Genomic DNA, 23,024 nt, shown 5'->3' with positions numbered 1-23,024 from the left:
CCTGCAGAGAAAAGAGCCACAGGCTGACTTGTTACTAATCTTGCAATGAAGCTTTGTTTCCCTTCCACTAGCCACTCACTCCTGTTAAACCTCATCACTGTCAGTAGCAATGAAAACATAATGAGCATCTGGAAACAGTGGCTTGGGCTCACCCATCACCCCCGAGGGTCGCCACTCAGAAGCCACCACACCTCTCACTCAGTGAACTGAGGGCTTTTCCACCACTGCTTCCACCCTGCTGCATGTCTTAGAGCAGCGCACGACGGGCATAGGCCTGTACCACCAGCACCCAGGAGCCCGAGGCAGGAGCACCGTCCCGAGACTGGTCGAATGAACCACCTCACGATCTCCACACACATTTCCTATACACCTGCAGTACGGCACACGTCCTTGTCACACACAGCACACACACACACTTACCCACGACTCGTGATACAGGACTGTGAGGAGATACAGTGCGTAGTCATAGTTCTGTCTCTTCAGAGGGCATCTTTAAGGAGAGGAGAGGTCAAAGATTTAGCATACAGAAAATTCACAAGACATTCTAAAGTCAACAGGTAGAATTCTTTGAATTTTATCTGCCTTAGGAAAATTCTGTGCTGAGAATATTCAGGATAGCCGGACTTGGTGACACACCTAGGAGGCAGAGGCAGGTGGATCTCTGTGAGTTTGAGCCAGCCTGGTCTACAGAGAGAGTTCTAGGCTAGTCAGGATGACATAGTGAGACACTGTCTTCAGAGAGAGCGAGAGAGAAGATTCAGGATATTAAATACTGCTGTTATTTCTATCTTGGCTCTCATCATTACTGGGGTTATTTGAACATCGTTAGCTTTAAGTTACTTTAAACATGGCACGCCCAAAAAGTTCTCTTTACCATCTCAGAGCTCAGAGCCAGGCAAACAGCACCTGGTCTAATGAGACCATTTGAAAAGCAGGACAGACAAGGCTGGGGAGACAGGTCCACTGAGAAGAGCACTGGCTGCTCGTGCAGAGGACCTGGGTTCAGGTCCCAACACTCAGATGGCAGTTCACAAACCCATCTGTAATTTTAGTTCCAGGGGATCTGATGCTCTCTTCTGGCCTCCATGGCCACTGCATACATGCAGGCAAAATATTCATATAAATAAAATGGAAATAAATCTTTAAAAAAAAAGCAGATGCTGATTCTTTCAAGAATGAGCTGTACTGCATGTCTACTGCTGCTAACATTCCAATATCAAGTAAAACTTCCTATGGGAATAGGACAATAAGACAGAAAGATTAACAACCACTCCGATCTCTTTAAAGTACAAAATAAAAGCCTCATGTGGCTTCTTTAAGTCTTTTAACTCTTCATAGCTGCCAGCTTAAACCATATAACTGGATAAACGACAGATATGATCACCGATAGAAAAAGGAGCATTATCAGATGGTGTACATGTACACACAACTGCACAGAGGCACAAGTGCGCGCACACACACACACACTAAAGAACGCTAGTCTGCGAGGCTCCACCCACCTGTCTGTGGTGATAGTGAGCACATCGGTGCTCTTGCAATACCGCTCTCCCACAAGTTTTATAAGTTTCTTCTTTGCATGGTTGTCTAAATTCAAACTGGAAAGTTTAACCTTAAAAATACAAGAAAAGAATATGTAAAAAACATCATATAATTTGTTTAATGAAGAAAGGCAGCACTACTATTTAAATCAACATTAAGCTCACAAAAACAAAACTTGCCCAACTTCTCTGTAGGCAGCCAGCAGTCAGCAAAGCACACAACCCAGCGTTACTCTCGGAAAGCTGAAAGGCAAAGCGGACACGGTACGCCCAACTTCTCTGTACGCAGACAGCAGTCAGCAAAGCACACAACCCAGCGTTATTCTCGGAAAGCAGAAAGGCAAAGCTGACACGGTACGGACTCGGCTGCAGTGCTGGCGCCCGCACCACAGGATAGACACCCAGCTGTGAGAAGCACTAACAGAAGAAACCCAATCTCTGTCAGTGCGCTGGACACTCAGATAGCACAGACCTAGGCACTCCCGACCTTTCCGCCATAAGAGCAGGTTACTGCATGGCTGCAACTGGTCCAGCAATGGAAATGGCACCCGGCCTGTAAACGCCCCAGGAGGCCAGAACATCACCCAGGGAAGAGTCAGCTTTCGTCAGAAGCTAACATTGGCTACACGGCTGGTAGGAGCTTGTCTGGCAGGCAGGCAAAGTGCTGACTGGCACAGAGCCCTAACCACCAAGCCTGGTGACCTGAGCTCCATCAACAGACCCCACACGGCAGAATGAGAAAACAGACTTCCGCAGTTGTCCTTGGCCACCATAGAAGGATGGATACACAGAAGGACGGACACACACACAGAAGGACGGACACACACAGAAGGATGGACACACACACACACACATACACAAATGAATACATTTTTTTTTTTTGTTTTTTGTTTTTTAAGACAGGGACTCTGAGTAGCTATGGAACCAGTACTGGAAGTTGCTTGAACTCAGAGACCCACCCACCTGTCTCTGCCTCCCGACTGCTGGGATTAAAGGTGTGCACCACCACTGCCTGGCTCAAATACAATTTTTTAAAGGATATAGGGGCTGCCTAGAAAAAACATTTTCTCTCCCTCATCTCCGTAACGCCTTTTGGCAAACAGGGGATTAAAGTGCTATCTGGCATACATCAGGCACACACTCTGCCAGTAGCTATACTCCTAGCTCAGAGTCTTTTCTCTAAAGGGCGACTCTGGGGTTTTTGATCCTACTGCACGTACTGGCTTTGTGGGAGCCTAGGCAGTTTGGATGCTCACCTTATGAGACCTGGATAGAGGTGGCAGTCCTTGGGCTTCCCACAGGTCAGGGAACCCTGATTGCTCTTCGAGCAGATGAGGGAGGGGGACTTGATCAGGGGAGGGGGGAGGGAAATGGGAAGCAGTTGCGGGGACGAGGCAGAAATCCTTAATAAATAAATAAATTAAAAAAAAAAAATAAAGGGCGACTCTGTAGCTCAGTGGAGGAGTGTCTGCTGTGCACATCCGCAGGGTCTCAGGTACAATCCCCAGCAAGGCCAAGAGAGAAACGCTATTTCTAGTTCTACTGGAACATGTAAGAGACAGTGAGTTTAATCTTTCTGTGTGCTGAGACAGAACCTAGGAAAACTGTACTCACTATATAGCCCGAGTGCCTCAGGCTTGAGACTGTCACCCTAGCCTCCTCAGTGCGAGGATCACAGGCCTGTGCCACCAGGCCACTTCTGAACTAGATTATTTACAGGCTGTTCTCAGAGCATCTGGAGTTTCAAGATGCTCTGGTACAGGAGTGGTTCTCAGTGTACTGGCCTTCAGTTCCACTTCCCATGGAGTTAGTCTTCCTGAAGACACACTGGGGAATACAGAACTGAATGAGAACTCTTTAGTTCGCAGAGAATTGTGTCAAGGGTTAAGGTATTAACTAGAGATAGGTAAGTCTGACATTAGAATATAGTTCAATAAAATACTACTAACCTATTTTTTGTTATTATAATAAAATTTCTAAAGTTGATTGATGTGGGATTCCCCTCTGCATGCTGTGATTACCATTGGTGAATAAAGAAACTGCTTGGGCCTGAGCAGGGAATAGAGGCAGGCGGGGAAAACTAAGCTGAATCCTGGGAAAAAGGAGGTAGAGTCAGAGAGAAGCCATGTAGCCCCACTGGGGACAGACACTGGAACTTTATCCAGTAAACCATGGCTATGTGGTAACACACAGATTAATAGAAATGGGTTAAATTAAGATGTAGAGTTAGCCAATAAGAAGCTAGAGCTAATGGGCCAAGCGGTGATTGAAATAATACAGTTTCTGTGTGGTTATTTCAGGGCTGAGCAGCTGAGAACCAACACATGGCCTCCCATCAACAGTTGATCAACTTTATAAAGAAACAGGTTTATTCATCTGCAGTTCTGGGGGTGCAAGGACATGCCACTGGCCCTGTAGGAAGGAACAACCACATCCCAAGACAGGGAGCCAAGACAGCATCTCAGGCTTAGCTTCTCTACTAGCAGCTTGCTCTGTAAAGAACTAGCCCAGATCTCACAAGCACTGTCAGTCCCTCCCTCCCCAGGACGGTACCCCACGACTTAAGAACTTCCACAGGTCCCAGTTCATCACTGCCACATTGAACACCAAGATCCCAAAACCCAAGTCTTCAGGGACAGGTGGCAACCATATGCCTGTCACAGCAAGCATAGTTTGCTCTCTGGAAGGCATCAGGAATAAGAAGGAACTGAAACCTCAGGAAGAAGAAAAGAGGCTAAGCAGGATTCTCAGATTCTACCGTCTTCATCTCTTAGTTCAGTAACCCTGGCCTCCTCTCCCAACACCACTGCACACAGCTTATTCCATTTCTCCACCGAATTACATACAACCTTTGCGGGGAGAACACTGACTACTCTATTCTCGGCAATAGTGGAGGTGTTTGGTAAATTAACATATAAAGTTTAAAAAGAAAGGAACTGAGTCGTGGTGCATGCCCACACCCCAGCAGTTAGGAGGATCTCAAGTTCAAGACAGCTGGGGTTCCACTGTGAGACCCTGTCTCAGCAAACAATTCACTATCACACTGCCCTCTGCAGGCGATGAAAGCCACCGCTGTCTTCTGGAGAGAGTATGCTTGATAAATAAGCAACTCACTGTGCTGACGGACAGGTAACAATATGGAGAAAGAGTTGTATGAAGAGAGCACCGCACCACTCTCTAACAGTGCCAGTGTGTGTACATGTATCCACATGCAGCGACAACATGCAGTGAGAGGAGCACCCTTCACGCTAGGGTGTGCGAGAATACACGTAGTAGGGTATATTAGGTATTCTAATGAGAATATAGTGACTTTTAAACAGCTAAGAAATTATAACATTAAACAATAACAATTTAAATTCCAATTTTTATGCCAATGTTCAAAAAACTGGCAGCAATGTTGATTATTACTGCAATCATTGTTTTAAAGCTCATATTCACTCGAGCATCCTAGGTAAAAAGATTCTAGCCAGACTCTGAAGCTCTTCAGAGTGGTTCTGTGGCACATTCACGCTACCTCCTAGGCAGCAATGGCACTGCAAACCCTCATCTCTGAGCTGGACCAACACTCTGGCTTCAAGGCCAAGTGTCATTCACAGTCTCTCTTCCCAAACACGCGCTTCACAAGCTGTGGATTCCACAGTCTTGTGCTAGTAACATTATCCCCAAACGATGCTGCCACTTCCGGCCACAGGAGGCAGTAGTGAGACGTGCTATCCTCAAATGTCAAGAACTACACGACACTGAAGAATGCCCAAGTACATAAAATGACCCCCATATACACAAGCGAATGGACAGAGCTGTGGCACCCACAAAGAACCGAGCCAGACTTCCAGGTTTGCCACTTGCTCTGTAGCTGCAGGTCACTTGATCTCCCACAAAGACTGTTTTCTCAGCACAACTAAGTTCACAGGATTTTTGCAGAAATATATGAGATTAACAGGAGAAAACACTTTTTGTTTGTTTGTTTTTCGAGACAAGGTTTCTCTGTAGCTTTAGAGACTGTCCTGAAACTTGCTCTGTGGACCAGGCTGACCACGAACTCACAGAGATTGCCTCTGCCTCCGAGTGCTGGGATTAAAGGTGTGCACCACCACCACCCGGCTGAGGAAAGCACTTCTGAAGTAAAGTCTTACACAAACATAAAGTGTCTCTAATTCTGAACAACTTTTCTGACTATGGAGAAATTCTGTAGGTTTGCACGGTGGGGCCTGGAGAAGCGGCTGTACAAGCATAAGGTCCTGCATTTGGATCCCAGCTCCCACGGAAACATCAGGACTGCCTGTGGAGCCGGGGTCTCCTGAGCAGGCTGGCTAGGCAGATCAACAAGCTCTGGGTTCACAGGACAGGTCCTGCCTTAACTAGCTAATAGGATGATTCCTGACTTAAGCCCAGGACCTCCACACATGCTTACATAGACATGCACTTACACATACACACGAGCCCACAAACACACTAACAAGCACATGCATGCATATATACCAGAACAGAGACAAGCATACACACATGTATACACACACAAAAACAAGCATGCACACACACACAAATAAGCATACACGCACACAAACACAAAAACAAGGATACACACATGCACAAACATATGTATATACACAGAAAGTATGCACACACACACACACACACACACACACAAAACACATTCACAGAAAAACAGGCATATATCAATGTTCACAAGCCACACAAACACAATAAATGTGATCCCTGCAAATACTATTGCTGTGGTTTGGACGTGAAATGTCCCCATAGGCTCATGTGTCTGAGTACTTTATCCACAGGTGGCGGTGCTGTACTGAGACATTACAGAACCTCTGGGAAGCAGGGTCTGGCTGGAGGAATCAGGGAGCTGAGAGGACAGCCTCCATGTTACGGTGTGGCTCCATATCCAGGCCAAGCTTGCTGCTTACCGATGCAGAGGCATGAGCAAGCTGCCCCCACGCTCCTGCTGCTATGCTTTCCCCACCGTGAAAGGGTAGCCAAGTAAATCTGCCCTAAACTGCTTCTGTTAGGTACTCTGTCTCTGTAATAAGAAAGCCATGAATGAAACTATATTACAGAATTTGTTTTCCTTCCCCACACTGATTTAGTTTAGCCCCAGAATTCATGTAAAGGTGGAAAGAGAGAACCACTGCACAGAAGAAAACTAACGACTGTTTAATAATCGCTAGCCATGTTTATTCCTAGGAAATACAACGCAGATTACAATGCACACACAATACCATCCCATCAAACACAAAGAAGGACTGAGCAGTAAAACACGCATTCGTTTTATAACGACATGCAGAATGCACTTAAAATACATCTAACAGCAGCCACGGTGTAAACGCTCCTCTTACCCTCAGCGTCACCACTCGTGATTTGGGGTTCCGAACAGATGGTCCTGAGGACACGTAGTCAGCTGTGTCGATCTCGATCGGAAAATGCTTCTCACATTTCTCATCGCTGTCCAGTGCAGCTGGCCACTCCGTGCAGAAATCTGAGAGGATGAAAAGTTATCTCATTCACAGCTCTGTAATGACCACGTGACACAGGCTGGAGACTGGACAGTCACGGGTAAGCTGTCCTCTGCATCGGCCTTTCCTCTGCGGTCCACCCTACCCTGATAATGTTCAGTTTAGTGGGGAGCAGGGATGCTGGGGTGTGGCTGAGAGTTTGCCATGCCCACAACCCAGTCCCCAGCACTGAAACTGAAAACACCCATGATGGACGCTCCAGGCTCTGCGAGCAGCTGCTGTTTAACTCCTCTTTCCCAACAACAGGCAGACAGCTTGGTGCCCAGAGTCTACTGCTTGTGAGCAGCAAGAAGGAACGATAACCATTCCCAAATCGACACCACTAGAAAGATCAACCGACAGGAATTGGAACCCCAGAAGGAGCTAAATCCTGTCAGCGTTCTTCCTGAACCTGACGTATATCATCGCCAGAGGGTCCGAACACTAACTCTTGTTCTTCCACTTGACCCCAGTGAGCAGTGGGGTGACCCTAGACAGAAGGTAGTTGCGGGTCTCAAGCACTTATGGTCAGGGTTCTCATTCCCCGAGCCGAGGTATAAACTCAGTTCCCAGTTTGTTGATGGGGAGTCGCTGCCAGCTTCCCAGTTATTAGGATCTGACTTCACAGCGCCCTACGTGGTCAAGTCTGCATGGAAGAGGGTTTAGCTGCGGATGAAGACTTCTCACACCGGGGCTTTTCTCGATCCTTGAAGAGCCCCACTCTAAGAGCAAATGACAGCAACCGGTTCCTCAGGCTGTGAACAGCAGACCTCACAGACTCAAGCTTCCCCTGCAAAGCACACTGTGAGAAAAGCTGGCCATCTCTGTGACAGCTAACCGGGGGACTCGGAGAGGCCTTCGCCTGTGACATTTCCCCAAGCTAACAATTTCCCAACTGTAGTAATTTGTTCATCTTCCTTTAGGCTTCCTCCGAGTCTGTAAAATGTCACTCTGAATTACAAAGGTCCTCTGAAATCAGTGACTTGGATTGCTACAGCAGGTCATGAATTCAAGGCCACCCTGGGCTACACAGGGAGTGACAGCCAGAGCGAGCCACACTGCAAGACCTTGTCTCAAACAGAACAAACCCCCACAAAACAACAAACCCCTAAAGCCTGTACACGAGGGAAGGAAGAATGGCGAATATTTTGATGTGAAGAAAAGACCAGAGGGCAGAGCTGACCGTCATGTCCACCGTGGACTCAGGCAGCACCCGACGCCAGAACGTAGGCCACCAAGCACTTGTGGAGACCATCTGATCAGTTCACAGACTTTTGGTTTTGTATAGGATATTTTTTCTTTTAAACTGCAAATAAGTTATTTCAATCATCAGATGATAATTACAGTTTTTACATTAAATTACCTAAATTACGTGCCCCCAAAAACCACAGCCAAGTGGGAAGCACGTAACAGCCCATCAGCGCCTGATAGGTGTGGCAGTGGTCGGCTCTGAAGAGCCTCGGCGAGCCTCGGCGTTTATGTAACTTCTCCTCTGGCTCTTCAGCCGTGGTAAATTACTGAACTTTCCTGCATTTCACATTTTCCATTTGCAAGTTAGATACAAAATCTGAAGTGACCTACTTTGAAAGAAAACTGAGAAGAAACGCTGAAAAACCTTGAGTCTTTTGGAAGCCAGAGACGGCAGAGGTGTAATTAGGAAATGAGAAAGCACTCGCTTATGTCAGGGCTGCCACACAGAAGCCTTCGCTTCAGTCTAGGAACTGGAGAACTCCTTCATCAAAACAATCGGTTGCTAGAATACAGGCACATTTAAAAATAGTACTTAAAAGAGAAAAATGGGGTCGGCAGATCGGCTGAGAGAGTAAAGAGGCTTGCTGCCAAGGCTTGACTACCAGAGCTTGATCCAGGGATCCACATGGAGGAAGGAGAACTGAGTCTCGTAAGATATCCCTGACCTCCATATGCACACCATGACCAGCACATGCCCTAACATGCAAACATGCACATACAGAAGAAATGTTATTTAAAATTACCCTGTCTCGAAAAACCAAAAAAATAAATAAATAAATAAAATAAAATTACTTTTTTAAAAATTAAAAGATAAAAAAAATGCAATTTATCACGGTATATTGGAATGCATTTGTTAACTGGCTTTTACAAGATTAAAAAAATGGAATTCAATCTGTGGGACATCAATTTGGAACAGTTGTCACTTTTAGAAATGTCCTAGGTTTTGTTCCTTTCCTAAAAAGTCAGAACAAGTCCTCTGCACACGGACAGAGCCTCTGACGGGATAACCAGGGACACTAGGATGCCATCTGAAGTTGCTTACGGAATACCCAACAGCAAACACACACACACACACACACACACACACACTATGGAATACCCAACAGCACACACACACACACACACACACACACACACACACACACTATGGAATACCCAACAGCAGACACACACACTATGGAATACCCAACAGCAAACACACACACACACACACACACACACACACACACACTATGGACTACCCAACAGCACACACACACACACACACACACACACACACACACTATGGAATACCCAACAGCAGACACACACACAAACACACACACTATGGACTACCCAACAGCACACACACACACACACACTATGGAATACCCAACAGCACACACACACACACACACTATGGAATACCCAACAGCACACACACACACACACACACACACACACACACACTATGGAATACCCAACAGCACACACACACACACACACACACACACACTATGGAATACCCAACAGCACACACACACACACACACACACACACTATGGAATACCCAACAGCACACACACACACACACACACACACACACACACACACACACAAGAACTACGTGAAAATGTCTGCCTTCAAGTCATTGCTGCTGGAGAGAGTGGCGTTCCTCCGCAGGCTCACTTGTGTGAGCTGGTGGCATTGCTCTGGGAGGCGGTCCACCTTTAGGAGGTAGGGCCGAGCTGGAGGAAACTGGTGTGGGGTTACTGTTCTGCCACTTTACACTCCAGCTGTGTCAGTCAGGAGCCCACAGCCATGCCTTCCCTGCCACGACAGATTAGAATCCCTCAAATTATGAACCCAAACAAATCCATCACAGTTGTTTCAGTTGGGTAGTCGGTCATACTACAAGAAAAGTAGAAATAATTCACTGGGCAGTGGGGATGCATGCCTTTAATCCCAGCACTCAGGAGGCAGAGGCAGGCGGATCTCTGTGAGTTCGAGGCCAGCCTGGTCTACAAGAGCTAGTTCCAGGACAGGCTCCAAAGCTACAGAGAAACCCTATCGTGAAAAACAAAACAAAAAGTCCTACTAATCCACGTGGGAAGGAGAAGGCCACAATGCAGGTGGATGACAGACACGCCAACGTCCAGGGAGCAACAGACGCTGCTCCAAGCCAGCAGCTCTGGAGCTGCAGTGGCCGTGTTCCTGCATTCACCACTGTTCTTCACACGCAGGCACAGCACACAAAGCACACACTGCAAGAACAAAGAAACTCGGTTTTCTGGAAGGGGTTACAAGAACTAAGTGATAACTAAGAGATTTTTCTGGGATGAGAGGCAGGAATAGAATAGCAGGAGGCTTCAACTATTTGATTAGCCACATGTACCAATCACTTTTAAGTTGTCAGTGTTAACAATTAACCAGGTCAAGTCTGAATCATGAGGCAGAGGCAGGAAGATCACTGCAAGGTGGAGGACAGTTTTCTATACAGCATGTTTCAGATCAACCTGGGCTACACAGCAAGATCCTGCCTCAGGTAGGTAGGTAGGTAGACAGAAGATAGGTAGATAGATAGATATGTATGTAGATAGATAGATATGTATGTAGATAGATAGGTAGGTAGGTAGGTAGGTAGGTAGATAGACAGATGATAGGTAGGTAGATAGATATGTATGTAGGTAGGTAGGTAGGTAGACAGATGATAGGTAGGTAGGTAGATAGATAGATAGATAGATAGACAGACAGACAGACAAACAACTCAAGGATAACCACAGTGTGGGGTCCCACTGCTGACCCTCCAGCAGTTTGGCTACTCAGCTCATCCTACACTCTTAAGCCCGAGTCTCAGGTATCTGTCCAGTCCACACAAGTGCTTTCTCTACCTCAACAGCAATTGAACCCACCTACAAGCAAGAATCACAGCAGGTGGATCTAGTCCAGTGCTGGGGGGAAGCCAGCTTAGGGTCGTGGGGTGTCCTGGGGACCTCGGGAACAGTATCCATCAGAACTTCACAGGGAGACCCTACTGCTGAAGAGAGTAGTGAGCTGGTACTGACCGAGGCTTCCTTCCCACTGGCTAGCTAACAGTCCCGGAAGTGGCTCCGCAAGCTGCCAGGGTAAAAATCATTAGCGGTTTCACAGAGCTATGAACTACAGGCTACAATAACAAATCATATGTCAAGATACGCCCATGTGTGTGACAGTGACACACACATCATGAGGTCACCAGCCACTTATGGACTGGATATAAGCCCCCCCACAGGAGGCACACACCCAATACGGGAAACGTGGCTGAGAGTCCACAAGTGGGGAGCACGCAGGCCCCAGGGGTGAACATACTATTATCTGGCTCACGGACATGGCACGAAACTGTCCTCTAAATTCACGTCTCTATACAACAGATTAGGGCAGCTCTGGGACCACATCAAACTAGGGGACAGTGCAGGAGACAGTGGCTAGTTCTAATTTCACAACTGGCTAAGTGTCTGAAAGGCTCAACAACCACTGGGAAATCTTCTTACCCTGCCCCAAGGCTTAGGGACTGTCGCTTCAGAGAGGGCGGAGGAACCGCAGCTGTGGCTGTCGACACACGAGCACTCCAGTCAACAGAGTGGGGAGGGGCTCTGAGTCCCCGTCCCCACATGAGGAGCCAATGATGGCCAATGTCTTCTTGGAGAGGGAGATTCAGACTTGCTTACTCCAAGCAGGTCAACCCCTGCTGCCACGGATGGCCCCACACCCATGAACTTAGGAGTGGGAGGTTTTATTAGGATGGGATGAAGGTGGATACAATAAAAATATACTGCATGCATGGACGGGAATTTCATACTTTCACATCTGAACTCATTCACTTTATGGAATGAACCATATGTAGGATGACCAACAATATGGAAAATGCAGCAATTCAGCTTGTGGATAAATGTACTGGCCTGAAGGACAGTATTTCAGGAAAGAATCACTGTGGCTTCTTACGATCAAGTGCAGCTGTACAGACATGACCCCACTCCAGTGGAGAGGGCAGGACACACAGACAACAGCACAGCGAGAGGAGCAACTGTGTGCTCACACCGGCCAACTGCTGTTGTGGGTAGTTTACACTGGATGAAGACGAATGGCTTGTGATTGGTGTACTAAGCAGCTGAACAGCCAATAGCGAGGCAGGAGAGACAGGCAGGACTTTGGGCAGACAGAGCGCTGGGAAGAAGAAAGGTGGAGTCGCCAGCCAGATGTGGAAGAAGCAGGATGGGTAGGACAGAGTAAAGGTAACCAAGTCACATAAAAGAACACAGGTTAAAAGATACGGGTTAATTTAAGTTATAAGAACTAGTTAGGAACAAGCCTAAGCTAAGGCTGCGCTTTCATAATTAATAAGTCTCATATCACTATTTGTGAGCTGGTAGCCTAAAGACAAATCAGCCTACAATCTGCTTCTGCTATTGCACATCTATTAAATATTCTTGATGGTGTTTATTTTTAAATATAAAACGGAACTAGGGTAACACAGACTGCCTTCTGGTGAGTAAATACAGTGTGCATAGCCAAGCCTTAGTTTCAACCTCTGTTTGTTTCTGATGAGTTTACAGTGCTCAGCAGTAATTATTTATACAAGGGCTGCGAGGTGGCTCTGCAGTTAAGAGCTGCTCTTCCAGACAGGGACCTAGGTTTGAGTCCCAGGACTCAATGGCTGACAACCACGTTTAACTCCAGTTCCAGGGGACCTGACACCCTTTTCCGGCACTAGGCATGCATGCACAGGGCAGACACATATGCAGGCAGGTAAAACACCCACATGCAATACACACATAATGGTAACAAACACGAACTGCTGCTAATACACTGAACATCTTAAACTATTTACAAACTGATGTTAATGGAGAGAGAAGCAGGAGGGTGGAGCACTCCGGGAGTACTACCATATTACAGCATTTGGTGGGAATATATCTCACGCTAGCTTGGGCTACATAGCAATATCCAGGCCACCCTGGGCTATCTAGTAAAGAAAAACAAAACTCTCAACAAAACAAAAGGGAAAGGAAAGAGACAGTGACTCAGAGCGGAAGGCTACGTCTCATTAGACTCAAGTCTTTCTGCATGTGAAATCAGCCCCAGGCTCCCAGAGAAAAGCATACCTTTTAGAGCTGCACAGTGCCTCCTAATCGCCACAGGAGTCAGATGCAGGAAATTTGGGATCTAAAACAGAGAGGTTTTAAAGAATAAGTTACAGTCAAATCTCCCCCAGCCACCCCCTTTTCGTGAGCTGTAGTATCAACATACTTCCTAGATATATTCTCAAACTCCCAGGCTCTAGTGACCTTCCTACTCAAGCTTCCAGAGCAGCTGGGCTACAATCATGCATCACCACGCCTGCCATGTCATAAACGCACGAGAAGGATCATATTCCTATAGCCTGAACCAAAACCAGTAAATCACATAAATAAAAGGGGACAGCTCTTCCGCAGCATCAGTCCAAGCCCCGAGACTCTGTGTGGTTTATTTCCGATACACCAGAATCAGATGGCGCTCATCTTTCATTTTACATGTCTTACAAGACAGCAGTCATGTTAAAACATAAACACTGCCATAGCATTCTTTATGCCATGCATCTACAGCGTTCATGTGCTACTCCACTATAAACCAAAGGCACTCAGGGTGTGTTAGCTCACACTAGCAATTCCAGCACTCGGGGAGACTGTGAAGGCAAGGGCACCCCGGACTGCACAAGACAGTCTCATAAATCCAGAAAACAACAACAACAATAATTTTGAAAGCGTGTAACACCAATCTGTCAATCCCCAATTCTCCAAGAAGCCTGGCACATTATTTCTGCTTACACACAATAGGCACTTCATAAACTGAATGAACAAAGCCGGCAAGTCTCAACTACACAGATGATTGTATTTATTAACTAAGCTTTTGAGAGAGAGTCCCTGTAGCCCAGGCTAACCTGACACTTGCTATGGACTCCGGATCCTCCGGCCTCGGCCTCCAAAGCACTGGTACTGCAAGCATGCGCCATCACACCAGCTCTTATCTGACCAGTCTAGTGAAGTCAGGAACACATTTGTGCTGATACAATACAGCAGAAAGTCAAAGAGTTGATTCCTTTCAAACAAGTAGTTCTTACCAGCGTAACTTGAATTGAATCTAAGTGTTATTGTTTTAAAAAGACTTATTCATGTTCTTTTTTCTGTATGAGGGTTTGCCTGCACGTATGTATGTACGCCCTGCATGCCTAGAGCTGGAGTCTGTTGGGATGCGCTGACCCCAGGGATTGGGGTTAGATGGCTGTGAGTTACCATGTGCATGTATGTATGTACGCTCTGCATGCCTAGAGCTGGAGTCTGTCGGGACGCGCTGACCCCAGGGATTGGGGTTAGACGGCTGTGGAATCATAACAACCGGAAGAGTGGAGGAGCGGCCAGTGCTCTTCAGTGCTGGTCCAGCTCTCCAGCCCCTACCAGCACAAGTTTTATAATAATGTTGGGCATGTAAGAAGCAATTTATCTTAAGGAAACTTATTTGAGAAAAAAAAAAAGTTAAAAAGCAGAAAGTTACTCTAAAAACTTGAATTTTGAATGTTGATTAGAATATATTTCCTTAAAATCCAGGGGGAAAAAAGAACTACATGCTAGGATTATGGAATGGGCAGTTTTTTTTTTTTTTTTGAGACAACGTTTCTCTGTAGCTTTGGAGCCTGTCCTGGAACTAGCTCTGTAGACCAGGCTGGTATCGAGCTCACAGAGATCCGCCTGCCTCTGCCTCCCGAGTGCTGGGATTAAAGGCACGTGCCACATGTTCTCTTATTTTTGAAACATGTGAATCCTAGGATCACCAAAGAAACGCAGCTGGTGCAGATGAGGCAGTGAGCATGCTCGGTGATCCAGCTCAGGAACAGATGTCAGCACCGACAGAGATGTGACAGCCCTCTGCCTGCACCAAGTTCCCTCCATCTGAAGGCCCGTCTGTCTCCTGTCTGCTGGAAATGCTCTCCTGGGCAAGTCTCCCCCGTGTCCTTCCTGTCCTGTCCCCTCCTCTTTATCAAAGTGTTAGAACTCTAGCACACGGGTGTGGAAACAGGAGGAGCAGACACAGTAAGTGTGAGGCCACTCTGGCTGTGACTTCCCTCACAACAATCATCAGTGTGCAATCTGCATGCTAGTTCTCAACATCAGGTTATTCTGTCCTCCTTGGTTCCACCTGAAGGACACAACAGCAAGGCCACAGGGAAGCCAGAGGACTGATCTAATTTATCAGATGCCCGCGACCCCTGGAGTCTTCTTTACAGGAACAGCACCCATCCCTGCCCGAATAAGATCTGAAACACGATGAGCCGCTCTCTACTGGGCCCTAACACGAAGGTGGGGCGGGGATGAGCACCCACCAGGACTAGAAGAGTCCTTTGTACACTGTGAAGATGGTTTACTCTCACTGGTTTAATGGAGCCAACTGTCCAACAGCTGGACACAAAGAGGTCAGGCGGGAGAGGCAGACTGAGAGAACACTGGGAAGAAGGAGGGCGGAGTCGCCAGCCAGATACAGAGGAAGTGAAAATGAATGGGTTGTACTGAACACAGCCGTGGTAGGGCGTAGATAAGAAATACGGTTAATTTAAGTTGAAACAGCTGGTTTGTAACAAGCCTAAGCTATTGACTGAACATTTATAATACGTCTCTGTGTGGTTATTTGGGAGCGGGTTTTGGTGGTACAGCCCACCGAAGAGCTGTCTGGGCCCTGAACCAGCTCCTTACCTTTAACAGCTCTAGATTTCCCTCCTTTGCCAAGGGCACACCCTTCTTGACTGGATACCCCATTCGGACAGGCAGAGGAACAGCAGAGGGTTTAAATGGCGCCGCAACCGGGTAGACACTGGGCCAGTCCTGGTCAACGTCCATCTTCTCTGTCCTCGGAGGCAGCGCCTAAGGAACAGAAAATACTTTAAATTTTACAATATAAACATATTCTTCAATTTTAAGACAAAAGCTATAGCTAAGATACAGAAAAGTTGCAAAACCTGATTTTCAGGACTGAGAGAAACTGAGAAAGGCTGTGCACACCTGAATTTGACCCTGGGACTCCAAGGTGGAAAAAGAACCAACTCGACAGAGCTGTCCTCCAAACTCCAGCCTGCATCTGCAGCACCCACACCCACACAACACACACACAACAAATGAATGGATGGATTCCCAACAGATCTGTTAAGTAAAAGACACTAATTCAGCATAAATATCTCTGCTCAGCTGCTTCAAATTATGACAAGCTCCCCTTTAGATCACATTTCCTTCACAAGAATTAAACAATCTATTTATGTAGTTTATGAAACATATTTATGAAGTTTATAAAAACCTCAATGACATAAGTCAACACAAGAGGATGTTAAGAACTTGGAGACAGGGCTGGGATGTGGCTCAGTGGGTAGTGTTGCTTAGATGCACGAAGCTGGGCGGAACCGTAGCAACTAGGTATGGTGCTCCATTCCCGTAAGCAGTGCTCAGAAGCTCTAGGCCAGGGGCTGGAGAGATGGTTCAGTAGTTAGAAGCACTGCCTGCTTTTGCAGAAGACCCAGGTTCAGTTCCCAGCACCCACATGGTGGCTCATAACTGTCTGTAACTCCAGTTCCATCTGACACCCTCCTATTGCCTCCTTGGATACCAGGCACAGATGGTACAAATATATACATACGAGCTAAATGCTCATACACACAAAATAGATATTTAAACATTTTCTAGAAAAAGTTCTAGGTCATACTTCTTACAAAACAAGTTAAAGGCTACAGGAGACCACGCCTCAAAAAGAGGAGGAAATAGTACGGGTGGGTGGGGCAGTGGGGAGGGGACATGTCGTACAGAGGGTGGGGGTGGGGAGGGAAGAGTATAGGAGGGTGGGGCAGTGGGGGAGGGAACAGTACAAGAGGGTGGGGGGAAAGTACAGGAGGGTGGGGCAGTGGGGGAGGGGACAGTACAGGAGGGTGGGGTGGGAAGGGAATAGTACAAGAGGGTGGGGTGGGGAGGAAACAGTACAGGAGGGTGGGCAGTGGGGAGGGAACAGTACAGGAGGGTGGGGTGGGGAGGGAACAGTACAGGAGGGTGGGGTGGGAAGGGAATAGTACAAGAGGGTGGGGTGGGAAGGGAACAGTACAGGAGGGTGGGCAGTGGGGAGGGAACAGTCCAGGAGGGTGGGGAGTGGGGGAGGGGACAGTCCAGGAGGGTGGGGTGGGGAGGGAACAGTACAGGAGGGTGGGCAGTGGGGAGGGAACAGTCCAGGAGGGTGGGCAGTGGGGGAGGGGACAGTACAGGAGGTTGAGGTGAGGTGGGGAGGGAACAGTCCAGGAGGGTGGGCAGTGGGGAGGGAACAGTACAGGAGGGTGGGGTGGGGAGGGAACAGTACAGGAGGGTGGGGTGGGGAGGGGACAGTACAGGAGGGTGGGGTGGGAAGGGAATAGTACAAGAGGGTGGGGTGGGAAGGGAACAGTACAGGAGGGTGGGCAGTGGGGAGGGAACAGTCCAGGAGGGTGGGCAGTGGGGGAGGGGACAGTCCAGGAGGGTGGGGTGGGGAGGGAACAGTACAGGAGGGTGGGCAGTGGGGAGGGAACAGTCCAGGAGGGTGGGCAGTGGGGGAGGGGACAGTACAGGAGGTTGAGGTGAGGTGGGGAGGGAACAGTCCAGGAGGGTGGGCAGTGGGGAGGGAACAGTACAGGAGGGTGGGGTGGGGAGGGAACAGTACAGGAGGGTGGGGTGGGGAGGGAACAGTACAGAAGGGTGGGGGGGGGCTCGGGAATAAGGGAGATAAGCGAGTGTAAATATTTAGGGGCCAGAGATGGCTCAGCAAGTAAAAGTGCTGCCTCCAAGCCCGACAGCCTGAGTTCAAACCCTGGGACCCACACAGCAGAGAAAACTGACTTCGAGAGCTCTCCTCTGACCTTCACATGTGCACAACACTCACAATAGAGGAAGCACTTTGAGATAAATTTCAAAGTTAAATAGATTTAAAAATACATGATGTCTCCAAACCCGAGACAGTGACTTGAAAGCTTAGTCACATTAACATACTTGTATGCACGCAAAAGTGTACATGGAAAGGGAAAGCCTCTGCGCAAAAAGGAGGGCTTGGGGTTAAAGGCAGGGCACGACTCAGTGGTTGAGAGCATTTACTGTTTGTGCAAAGCATCCAAATTCTGTCCCCAGCACCCACATCAGGTGGCTCACAACCACCCAAAACAAAAAAGTAAATATTTTTCTAATTTATTAGTGCGAATCTACACACCAGCAGCAGTGTGGTCCATGTCCCAGAGTGGGAAACTTTTCTCTGAAAACTACTGCTCAAAATGACCGATGCTTGGGCCTCTGACTCTATGCTCGTCAGCTGACCTTAACTCCTGAAGATGTCCAGAGAGGAACTGATGGGGGATGGCTGACTGCTGAAGGTGTCACCGGTCTGTACTCTGGGTCACACCTCACACCTGTCTACCCCTAAAGCTGCTGTGTTCTTACACTAACTACTAACAGACTATGGTAGCTAAGACTGCTGCGTTCTTACACCAACTACTAACAGGCTATGTTAGCTAAGGCTGCTGTGTTCTTACTCTAACTACTAACAGACTATGGTAGCTAAGGCTGCTGTGTTCTTACACCAACTACTAACAGACTATGGTAGATAAGGCTGCTGTGTTCTTACTCTAACTACTAACAGACTATGGTAGCTAAGGCTGCTGCGTTCTTACACCAACTACTAACAGACTATGGTAGATAAGGCTGCTGCTGTGTTCTTACTCTAACTACTAACAGACTATGGTAGATAAGGCTGCTGTGTTCTTACTCTAACTACTAACAGACTATGGCTGCCCCGGAGCCCCGAGAAGCCTCCTCTGGCAGCACCCTCGGCCTCTCTTTAGGACTCAGAAATCAATACAGAGACAAGTAAATACATGTGTACCTTTCTTTTCATTGACCTTTCATTTCTGGATGCCGGACCTAAAAGACAAAAATTCGTAATGTAGCATTGTTCAAAACCACTGGCTGCAGTTCTAACGCAACTTAAGGCATTCACGAACAATGGAATGACAACCTACTTTCTTCACGTTCAAAATGGAAAGCGGAAACAAAGAAATTCCATGGCAAAAGCAAGCACATTCTTAGTTCTAGAGGGAAGAACCAGGGCACAGTCACAACCTGACAAAGAAAAACTAATCTCCAAAAATATAAACTCGATGTTCAATTATATGGGGTTCACTCACGAGCTGGACTCCTCCAAGGGCACTTGGGTCACTTCTCTGGCTCTGCCCTCTACAGCCCGCACAGATATCTGCTCAGCTCAGGGCCGGTTCTACACACACCTGCCACTTCTCTTGGTGGCTATCAACCGGATCTCCAAATGTTAGGGTCTTCTGTGAAAGTCAGCTGCGTTCACCCACGCCTCTTCTGAGCTACCTTCATGGGGCCAAGCCTCGAGGAGTTTTCTCCACAGCCCCTTCAATCCTGGGGCTTTCACGGCTACTGCAGCTGCACCTTCAGTCGCCTCTCATGGCTCCCACAGCACCAAGCTTCATCTGCTTTTCAAGGCCTCTTCATGCCTTCAAAATCAGCACCACCATTACCAGGCGGGGCTGCCAGGGGGAGGTACAACCTTGGTCACCTCTGGAACACCTCTGTGTGCTGACTCTTGAAAAACTCCCCAGATTTCACCTCAACGATGCCAGGCTCGTTCTCAGCTCCAGCTAATTATCAGCACCGATTCAGTGCTGATATCAGTGAAACAAAGGTTTTAACTTTAGTTGTTCTGGACTCTTGGTTGTTGGTTTGGTTTGGTTTTTTTGGTTTGTTTGTTTTTGTGGTTTTTTTTGAGACAGGCTTTCTCTGTGCAACAGTCCTGGCTGTCCTGGTATCTGTATGTAGGCCAGGTTCTCGATCTCACAGAGATCCCCGGCCTCTGACCCCCAAGTGCTGGGATGAAAGGAGTGCAGGTGAGCGCCACCACTGTCCAGCGTTCTGGGGGGAGCTGACCAGACACCACAGATTCTTGACACAAACAGCCCAGTAGAGTCTTTGCTTCCTCTGCAATTCCACAAGCCAGGGCTCCATCTTCTACACTGCTCTCAACATTCTTTTTTTTTTAATATTTATTTATTTATTTATTATGTATACAATATTCTTTCTGTGTGTATGCCTGAAGGCCAGAAGAGGGCACCAGACCTCATTACAGATGGTTGTGAGCCACCATGTGGTTGCTGGGAATTGAACTCAGGACCTTTGGAAGAGCAGGCAATGCTCTTAATCGCTGAGCCATCTCTCCAGCCCTGCTCTCAACATTCTTATCTTCAAGGCTCTAACCTCACAGACCACTGAGCTCTGAATGCTCCACGGCTCTTCTAACCCAAAGTTCCCAAGTCCTTCCCAATCCTCCCCAAAACACGGTCAAGCCCGTCACAGCAATATCCCACACCCATGCGCCCACTGCACAGGTTCTCTCTGAGAACACTAATAATAAAGTGGGCAATAACTCCAGAGGACACAAACTTGAAGCTAAGGCTGAGGGCTAGAGGGAGGCAGCCATGAAAGCAGGCGGGCAAGAAGTCTAAGGCCAGCGGTGGATGCTTCAGCAGCCCAGACAGCAAGGCTGGATCCATGCAGAGATTAGCATGGCCCTGCATCAGAACGGATTCAGGAAGGAGTCCTTAGTTTTACAGCTTCGCAACATTTCATTCTTTGGGTTTTAGAGAAATAAACTTTTCAGGCAGCACTTGCCCCTTAACTAGACTATAGGCATCGATTGTACATTTCCTTCTCCTTGCTGAGAATCTATGGCTTGTCGGATGTTTTCATGCAGAAAAACTCCAAACCAGGGCAAGGCGATGGAGGGATTCTAGCAACCCCAGATCCTTGCAACCAGAGTTCTGACTGGGCACAGCCCACGATCCTGCAGTGGACTTGGGGCACGTGGAATGTGCTTGCTTGAATTTCTCAGAGAATTCCTCTTGCAATGATGGAACTATGAGACTCCAAGGTATTCTGAAGAACTACCCCTTGGTCAGAAGGGTAACAAGCTGTGGAAGAACACTAAAGAAAGCAGGAACTTGATGGCGTAACCCTTAGTCACTGCTATGATGGGCACTCTAGGGCCCTTCTATGGCACTATTCATATTCAGACTGTCTCCACAAAGGAATGAGCACTGTCCCTTGTCAGTGATGCAGATTGGGGACACCCGCAGCCTCACACTTACTACTGAGAAGCAGGAATAATGCTCACTCAGCGCCTGGACACATCTGCACAGCACCAAATGCCCCTGTTTGTCTGACCCTGTGCTGCATAGAGTAGCTTCCCAGCTAGGAAGAGATAGCAGAGAATGTGGAAACAAACTCAGTGTGGCCAACACAGAAGAAAGGACAACGGAAAAGAGGGCCAAGATATTTAATGTGCTTCACCGACAAGGCAGGCGGCAAGGCCCTGCTTTCCTCCTTTCCAGTCCCTGTAAACGGGACTGCCACTCATCCCATAGCTCAGGAAAGGACCTGCCAGGCTTCCTTGAGACATACCCTCAAGGCTCACATCAAACCCACCAATAAGTCCTCTTGGCTTTGCCGTCAAACACACATCCTACAAACCAAGTCACCTTCTGCAGGGTCACCATCACCTCACTTGGAATAGCAACGGCCTCCAAACTGGTCTTGCAGCCTTCCCCTGCTGCAGTGGGTTCGCCACACTGCTGCCAGCGACCTTTTACAAGCAGAAATCTTATGTCCGTTCTAACGACTTCTATCAAAACCCAATGTCTGCGAGCCCTAAAGTTCAGACCATCGCTCTAATTTTGACGGCTGCCGCTGGTCCGCTGACCACACAGCGGGTCGGGTTGGCTGTCCTTGATCATTGCTCTCGCTCAAATCTTCAAGACTGTTCAAGCGTCTGGTTTTTTGAGGTCTCCCCTCCCTGTCTTCCCCTGCCTGGTTAGCCACTTCTTCAACAGCACGTCATTCTCCACACTCTCCACGACAATACACTCTACTGTAACTGTCTGCGCGTGTGCACGCTGGCTGTGAACTGCACCAGCCCGCCAGGCTCCGCAACTCCGCCTAGGACACACCGGAAGACAACGACGCGCCACTAGGGCGTGTGAAGGGATCTATAATTTATCCAGCAACCACGTGTGGACGGATTTTCTGCGAGTAAGAGGAAGACGAGGTTTGTCATGAGAGGAGAGCAAGAGCGGAAGGAAGAGGCCGCGGGCAGGCCCTGCAGGAGAGGGAGCTGGGGAAGGGGAGCTGCAGGCATCCGCCGCGGGGTGAGCCTGCCCGGTGGCCCCCTGTGCTCACAGCCCCTCGTCTGCACGGCCTCTCACCCCACTGGGGGCCCTGCCCGCCCCCCAGCCCGCAGCGGCGCACTCGCACTCACGCGGACCGGCTGCGGGCCTGACGGCTGAGGAGAAGGAGCGCAGGCCGCGCGCCCCCGGACACAGGATCAACCTCAGCTGCAGCGCCGCTACCGCCATGGTGGAGAAGGGCGAACCGGAGCGGAAGCGCGCCGCCCGGAGAGGGCGGAACCGGAAGTGCGTAGACGTGGGAACGGAAGTGCACTGGGCAAAGGGATGGCGGAACTGTGGCTTCCACAGGGCTGGTGTGGAATGGATGGGGGGTCTCTGACCTGGAAGTCTCGTAGTCGTCGTCTGCTGCTCTATTTTGGTTTGGTTTGTTTTTGAACAATGGCGGCTCCAAGACATTTTCCTCCTTTCCTTTTTATTTATGTATTTTACGTATAT

The 23,024-nt window shown here is 48.3% G+C and overlaps 1 protein-coding gene across 2 annotated transcripts in view; it reads right to left on the bottom strand.

Annotated features, from left to right (window-relative positions):
- Window positions 1-22,793, bottom strand: part of Mrps35 (mitochondrial ribosomal protein S35) — a 35,234-nt gene extending 12,441 nt beyond the window's left edge. The window contains exons 1-7 of one of the 2 annotated variants that reach the window (XM_041637430.1): window positions 22,661-22,793; window positions 19,211-19,248; window positions 16,030-16,197; window positions 13,411-13,471; window positions 6,887-7,026; window positions 1,500-1,609; window positions 421-490 (exon numbers count right to left, since the gene is read on the bottom strand). In XM_041637430.1, coding sequence (XP_041493364.1) covers window positions 421-490; window positions 1,500-1,609; window positions 6,887-7,026; window positions 13,411-13,471; window positions 16,030-16,197; window positions 19,211-19,248; window positions 22,661-22,757 — 684 coding nt within the window. In that variant the 5' untranslated portion in view covers window positions 22,758-22,793. The remainder of the gene's footprint in view (window positions 1-420; window positions 491-1,499; window positions 1,610-6,886; window positions 7,027-13,410; window positions 13,472-16,029; window positions 16,198-19,210; window positions 19,249-22,660) is intronic. The other variant, XM_041637431.1, reaches the window with a different exon arrangement.
- Between the last annotated feature and the right edge of the window lie 231 nt (window positions 22,794-23,024).

Source organism: Microtus oregoni, unplaced genomic scaffold (assembly GCF_018167655.1).
Source record: "Microtus oregoni isolate MIOR12 unplaced genomic scaffold, Mior012 000002F_ref0000024, whole genome shotgun sequence".
Lineage (NCBI taxonomy): Eukaryota > Metazoa > Chordata > Mammalia > Rodentia > Cricetidae > Microtus > Microtus oregoni.
The sequence above is the reverse complement of the archived record's forward strand: the minus strand, read 5'-3'. Positions and strand labels throughout refer to the sequence as shown.